Source organism: Fusarium coffeatum (assembly GCF_003316985.1).
Source record: "Fusarium coffeatum strain FIESC_28 chromosome Unknown BRIP53273_contig_434, whole genome shotgun sequence".
NCBI classification, from domain to species: Eukaryota; Fungi; Ascomycota; class Sordariomycetes; order Hypocreales; family Nectriaceae; genus Fusarium; species Fusarium coffeatum.
In genome coordinates this window covers 3,630-11,008 of record NW_022158223.1, presented here as the reverse complement: position 1 = coordinate 11,008, position 7,379 = coordinate 3,630, and the positions used below count along the sequence as shown (strand labels likewise).

Sequence of the window (7,379 nt, the reverse complement as noted above, 5' to 3'; positions counted from 1 at the left end):
ATGCTCCTCCGCAGCAGAGCTCTCGTCCTAGCCGTCGGTCTATTAACTGTGATTCTCTTCTGCTATTGGGCTGGTCGCACCCCTGAATATGTTGGCCCCCGATATGGACACGGCCCTTACAACCACAACCAAAAACACGGCTGGCCCGTAAAGGATTCCTTGTGGAGGCAAGACCAGGATGATAACTACTACTGGAAGACTGTTAAGGTCAACTATCCTCACTCGGCCTCACAACCACTGCCTACATCCCCTCCCGTCACCTATCCCAAGGTCCAGGCCACGTTCCCAGAGTTCAGCATAAGTGCTGCTGAGTTGAGACGTGAGCGTCAACAGGCCATCAAAGAGACATTTTCAAGATGTTGGAACTCATACAAGAAGCATGCCTGGATGGCTGATGAGCTCAGTCCTATCTCGGGAGGCCAGGTCAACCCCTTCGGTGGCTGGGCTGCTACTCTCGTTGACTCCCTCGATACTCTCTGGATCATGGACATGCGTGATGAGTTCAATGAAGCTGTTACTGCCGTGGATAAAATCGATTTTACCAAGACAGAACTCAAAGAAGTCAACATTTTTGAGACCAACATCCGCTATCTCGGCGGTTTCCTTGCTGCCTTCGAGTTGAGCGAAGACATGCGTCTGCTCCGCAAGGCAGTCCAGGTTGGTGAGATGATATATAAGGCTTTTGACACACCAAACCACATGCCTATCACGCGATGGAAGTTCCACGACGCGGGCGAAGGCAAGAACCAGGTTGCTGGCGGAGTCCTCGTTGCTGAGATTGGAAGCTTGTGTATGGAGCTCACTCGTCTCTCACAACTTACAGGAGACCCCAAGTGGTTTGATGCTTCGCAGAGTATTATGGACTTATTGGCAGCACAGCAAGACTCCACCTTGCTCCCAGGTCAATGGCCTCTAACTGTGGACGCAAAGAGCGAGATCTTCAACCAAGGCTCAATCTTCACCCTTGGTGCCATGGCTGACTCCGTCTACGAATATCTACCAAAGATGGCGGCGTTGATGGGTGGTCAGCTACCTACCTACCAAACCATGTACGAGAAAGCTGTGGACTCAGCGCTGGAGCACAACCTATTTCGACCCATGACGCCCGAAAACAGAGACATTCTGGTCTCTGGACAGATTCGTGCCAAAAACAAGGACGGAAACACCTCCTTCGAACTAGACAGCCAAGGGCAGCACCTAGTGTGCTTCCTCGGAGGCATGCTGGCGTTGGGTGGACGACTCTTCAATCGTCAGCAAGATGTGGACGCTGCAGCCAAACTTGCAAAGGGTTGCATCTATGCATATGAGGCTTTTCCTCACGGTATCATGCCCGAGACTTTCTATATGATTCCTTGCGACTCCAAGGACGAATGTCAATGGGACGAGAAACGATGGAGGGAAGGTGTTCTGAGAGAGGCCAAGATCAACGAAGGCGACGCGGCGCAAATAGATGCCATCATAAAGAAGGAGCACCTCCCAAAGGGATTCACTCGCATTCCTGACCGTCGATACATTCTGCGTCCCGAGGCCATCGAAAGCGTTTTCATGATGTACCGCGTCACAGGCGAGCATGAGTACACCGAGCATGCATGGACCATGTTCAAGGCGATCGAAGAAGCGACAAAGACAGAGCTGGCAAACACGGCCGTTTGGGATGTGACCGTCGCGGGAGAGAAGCCCCGAGCGGTTGATTCGATGGAGTCGTTTTGGATGGGTGAGACGCTCAAGTATTTTTACCTCATCTTTAGCGACCCGGATCTGATCAACCTGGATGAGTATGTATTCAATACTGAGGCGCATCCATTGAGACGGCTTGTTGCCTGAGTTTGTTAGGAGGGGATGAAGATATCAAATATGCGGCGGAAACATAATCTTGATGACTGAGTGACTGAGTGACGGTGTGATTGAGTGGGAGAATTTGTGTGAGCAATATGACATATGACATAGCTCAAGTCACTTATTCATCATACTAAAATCGAGAAATGATCCAACAAAACTATCCAATATTAATTGATAAAGCTTACTTTAAATAAAGTCCCAGGTCAAATTCATCCTCTATCAGCCCTGCGAGCGGAGCTTCTCAGTCGCTCTCCCATGTTGGACAGCGCCCCAGCCAGTGATAAGTGATAGTGGAGGTTGGCCGCCTTGAAAGTGCTGAGTCAGCGCTCTCAGCAATTGATGAAACGGAAATCTACCACAGGCTACCAACTCTCCCCACTGCACATCACATCACAAAGCCGCACCCGCACCCGCACCGAACCGCATCCCGACCTGGTACAAGACCCTCTTCGGAATTCTGAATCCGTGCGACGCGGTCGACAATTGATTGCGATCTTGTTATTTCCATTTCCTTTGGTTTATCGAGCGAAGAACCATTTGATATTTTTAATCCCTTTGCTGCTCTCTCAGAGCTTCTACAGATAGGCGCACATTGCTGCTATCGCCAAGTGCTGGATATACATCTACGTCAAACACGGTCATCAAGCACCGACAGCTCACCTTTTACATTCTAAAAAAAAAAAGAGTGCTTTGTTCGCGCTGCTCAACGAAGAGCTGTTCCTTGTTTTCATCAACGTCGAGACCGCCTGCTGCCTAGAACAAGAACAACGACAGAACCATCGACTGGACGGCGCAAACTTGACAAGGCATCCAAGTCGACATTCGGAGCCAAGCTTTGATAACTATTGAATCGAATTGATCGATCGCCTCGCAGAACAAACATAATCATGTCGAACCAGGCAGTCGGGGCCGTCTACAAGGCCATCATTGACGACGTTGTCAATAGCTCGAGAGTTGACTTTGAGGAAAGCGGCGTCGAAGAGTCGGTGTTGGAGGAGCTCAGACAGGTAAGATATGCTCTTTCCGTTCAGTCGTTGGGCCTGATTCGTCTCGTTCCGTTCTCGGGCGCTGCCTAGGTTGAGCAGAAGAAGCCTTCATCATCAACAAAGACGAGTGTCTGTTTCTGCTGTGCTCCCATAACCTCAACGGACATCTCAAAAGCAAAGGACCATGCTTGGGCGCATTATATCCCCTCAAACAAGACCGAAAGTTCAAGATGGCATCTTGGTCAAAGCGGAGCGCAGTTGATTCGGATCGGGTAGGCACTGCACAGAGCAGAGGGAGTTGGCGGGTTATGGGGGGAGTGGAGGGGGCGACACAGCACTATTTGGGTCTTTTTAAGTCCAAGGCCCCTGCCGCGACTGCCTTCCACCCTGTGACTCCTACCGCCGACATCCGTTGCCCTCTGATTGGCCCGCTCAAAACACTATTTCCCAGTTCATCCTTCCTCACTCATATCTACCCTACCCACTTGAATCCATCGAATCAACCATCAACCACTCACGTATTACCCGTATTACACTTGCACTGCCTCCAGCTTTCACACTCAATCATGTAACTGCCTGCTCTATCCTGTCCTGTTGTGTCCCGTTCTCTTAATGCCTCCTGCAGTATCGTATTTCAGTTTGCAGATTGTGCCTTACTGCATATTTTCGCATTGCTGTCTTGCAAGCTGCAAAATTGTGCAGTTGAACACAAAGACAACACACAGTTTCTCTCCATCACCGTGAACCATGTTGTATCTTTATATCATGATCAATCCGCATATAACTGACGTGTTCACAAAACTAGGGATGGCAACGAAAGCTCACCCAGCTTGACGTCGCGTCGTTTCCTTGGGATCCCAAGCCCGACCCTCCTCCCGTACAAGTACCACAACCTGCAATGGCAGCCCCCCAAACTCATGCTCAGGCACAGTTCTCGCCTCAACTCAACAACCCTACAGGTCTTTCTCTGCCAGGGATGGCCCAACCTCAAGTCCAGAATGGTGTTAAGCCCGAAGGGAATTATGTCAAGACTGAATCCCCCGTGTCCATCAAGCAAGAGCCCGGCTTACAGGGAAACCCGATGGCTTATCAACAGTACGCCAACACAAACCCCAATATCAACATGAATGACAAAAACAACGTGGCAGCCAACCGCGCTGCCCAGCAACTGCAAGCTCAATATGGCCAGCGCGCCGCTGGCTCCATTAACGCTTTGCATCAGCAGCAACAGCCACACCCTCAGCAGGGTCAGCAGCAGCAACCCCAGCAACAACAACCTGCTTTGCCCCAACAACAACAGATCCATCAACAGCAACAGCCTACTCAGCAGCCGAACTTGACCCAGCAACAACAACATCAGCAGCAGATGTATCGTCAGCAGATGGCCGCAGCAACTGCCCAACAGCAACAGCAGCACCCCTCTAATGGGCACCCCCACATTCAAAACGGCCAGACTGACGGTGCTGGCGACGTGGAAGATTACGAGGGTGTGCTGATGGAGCGGGCTGCTTCTGGCGACTTCCGCGAACTTGGACGAGTCGAGATCGACCGCATGCTGCATGAACAGATTCTTGCCAAGGCTAAGAGCATGGAGGGTGGCGGCCTGATGGTACCCTTGAAAGAGGCCACTCGACACTCAACAGCCTCGGGATCGCGCAAGGCCAAGGGCAAGCAACCGGCCGCGTACGATGGAGGTGACGATGATGAAGAGGACGATGACGATGCTATCAACTCCGATCTTGACGACCCGGAGGATGACCGAGACGACGACGATGTCGATGACGAGGGACTGGGCAACATCATGCTGTGCATGTATGACAAGGTGCAGCGTGTGAAGAACAAGTGGTAAGTGTCAACATCTTGAACAAATTATCCTAGTTTATTTGCTAACACTGGCTATAGGAAGTGCACCCTCAAGGACGGTGTCTTGACCGTCAACGGTAAAGAGTATGTCTTCCACAAGGCCACTGGTGAGTACGAGTGGTAGTGTTCAGTGGATACTTGAAAGGTCAGGGTTTTGGGTATTGAGCCCATGGACTGTGATGACTCGAAACGATATGAAAACAAAGGCGATCGAAGAGGGACCCATTGAGTGAATTACAGTATTAGCCCAAGGTCGTGAAGATGGGCCACAGGTCATGTGTGCACACGTCGAGCATTAGTTAAGTCCGTGGACGCCGTAATTTGCGGCCAACAGACTGGGACCATCATATCAGGTTGTTCGACACCCACTCACGTTACGATTGGAGGATTTGTCCCCGCCCCATGTTAATAGGTACAGATGGTATACCTAGAATAACATGGTCATTCTTAGAGAAATGATATTATAGTTACCAGCCCAATGGTGTTTACTTGGTTCATGTCGTGGTGTGGTAGGTAGTGGCAGTAAAGTTCACCTGTAATCGATGTATCCGTAAAACAACGTGCATCACTATTCTGCCAAGTCGAGAACCCTAGTTGCTTCTCGCAGGTGACGTAGGAGGCCGACAGGTGACAAAACTCATGTATAAAGATGCATACACATACGTAGGTATGGCTGTGTCTCTCAAAACGACGCTCGTTTCGCTTTGTACCTTGTCGAGTGGATCACGCCTAACCCGTGTAGAGCTAGGGCTATGCTGTTGGTCCGCAGCGGTGGGATTGAAGGACGAAGTGAGGTGACTGAGAACGCGCGCAGACTCAATCTAGGGTCGGCCCCGGGGGCTGGGACCAGATGTGATATGCAGCCACCAATTATCGCGTGTTGTTGGCTCGACCAAATGAATGAGACCCTGTAAGATCAGCGGGACAACGCTTCTCGGCGCCTTGTTGCGTCGGTGGTGAAGGAAGGATCAACTTCGTCTGTGCTTTGCGTAAGTAAGCCTTGGCCCTAATCATAATATGGATTTAGAGACAGGAACTTTTTCCTATTCAAATATGGGTTTGCGCACTCTCGCTGTTGTAAGATTGCGGATCACGGGGCATACCTACCTAAACGGGCACTTGAAGAGATTCGTTGGTGATCATATATAGAAACATATCTGCTTTAACCGATATGGCAACCTGCATTGGTGTTTCTTCTCGTGCTGTCTTGGCACCCATAGTTTCTGTGCTCCTGGCCAAACCGCACCCAAGCCAAAGGTACTCGTCTCACCAGGTCAATTTCACTGACCCCACCTTTCGACCCGACAGTCTGGGACGGGTCGGGTCTTTAACCAAAGCGGCACAGACGACAAGGGTTGTTGCTGGCCTCAGTCCTGAGGGGTACGTACATATGTACAGTACCCTCCTGTACATACCTACGCAGTTTCAGAGCGGTCGAGAAGGTCTCAGCCAGGGGCTTCGGACTCACCCCATTGTATCACACTCGTCGTGCATGAATGAGTCTGGCAATCGAATTTCGGCGTCGCTGGCCTGCTAATGAGATGCTTGCTGGCTCCGTCAGCTCAGCTGACAGCGTGTCAACAATGCACAAGATCTCAGATACCAGAGCACAGGATTTGTAAGAACATACCTGATATGCTTACTTACATTAGGTACCGTGTGTGCGGAAAGACAATGAGGCATCTTGTTGTACAAATCTGCAGATCTCAGCGTTTCATGCATTCATCCGAAAAAGTGCTTTGCCAGAGCTATAACGCAGTAATTTAATATGAACATCGCAATTTGGGGCTTTGTAAATCCAGACACGCCAATTCCAGCTCATACTTGACACTGACTCGTGCGTCGTGTTGTCGAGCCTCTAATCGTTCTAGAGATGATCCATGTACTCTTTGGGTACTGTACAATCCACGCTCTGAGTAGGAGTTGGATCCGAGGGAGCGGTACAGCCTAGTCCTTAGTAGATTAACAAGGTGTCGGCTAAGTTTCGTCTCGTATCAACTCTCTCGCAATACTGCACTAGTCACTTGTGCCCAAGCTCACGGGCGAGCTCGGAGACTTCCACTAATCTCTTTATTCCCTGAATCTCGAGGGGTAGAGGGGTCGAAGCGGTGAGGAGTTGGATTGTATGTCCATGCCAATGATGCATTGAGGCCAATGCGTGTGGTTATCCCATACAGACGGTATCTTGACAACTGTCACCAGTCCCAGAATCTCGGCCGATTAGCTACACTGTTGTGTTCTTTGGCCTCGCAGCTGGAGACCAAGTGAGTTTCTGTCGTACGAGTTGCAGTCCGTGTCTAGGCGGTTAGTGGCATTAAAATGGCTAAAACCTGACACCACAGCTTGCAGTGTGACGGATAGGTAAATTCATGTGAACTACTTGCCATGGTGAACTTAGTGCCTACTCGGCTATGCAACTGTGTGAGTGCTAGCAGACTGACTTGTTCTCGTAAAAAGACCTGTTTGCGGAAGTCAGTTGGTAGGGCAGACTTTCTTCCACCAGCGGAGTCGTCGCGAGGTTGCACGACTTCTTAGCTGGCAAGGGCTCTGTGGGATCTACGAGAAAACCATCTTTGACCCAATCCTCTGGTAATCTGGGTTAGCGCGGGAGTGAGCAGGCAGGGTCAGGGATGCATGTAACTAACATCCTCATCTTGTCCTCTTTTAGAACTTGCATGAAGTTACTCCATA

At 50.4% G+C, this 7,379-nt stretch overlaps 2 protein-coding genes across 2 annotated transcripts; both read left to right on the top strand.

Moving 5' to 3' along the window:
* On the top strand, nucleotides 1-1,824 carry FIESC28_11581 (uncharacterized protein; the record flags this gene model as incomplete). Its single annotated transcript, XM_031165702.1, has 1 exon — nucleotides 1-1,824. One exon carries the CDS (start codon nucleotides 1-3, stop codon nucleotides 1,822-1,824), a length of 1,824 nt encoding a protein of 607 aa, XP_031010237.1.
* A 902-nt stretch (nucleotides 1,825-2,726) lies between these two features.
* On the top strand, nucleotides 2,727-4,812 carry FIESC28_11580 (uncharacterized protein; the record flags this gene model as incomplete). Its single annotated transcript, XM_031165701.1, has 3 exons — nucleotides 2,727-2,846; nucleotides 3,631-4,670; nucleotides 4,728-4,812. The coding sequence occupies 3 exons, from the start codon at nucleotides 2,727-2,729 to the stop codon at nucleotides 4,810-4,812; spliced, it is 1,245 nt and encodes a 414-aa protein (XP_031010236.1).
* Nucleotides 4,813-7,379: the final 2,567 nt, after the last annotated feature.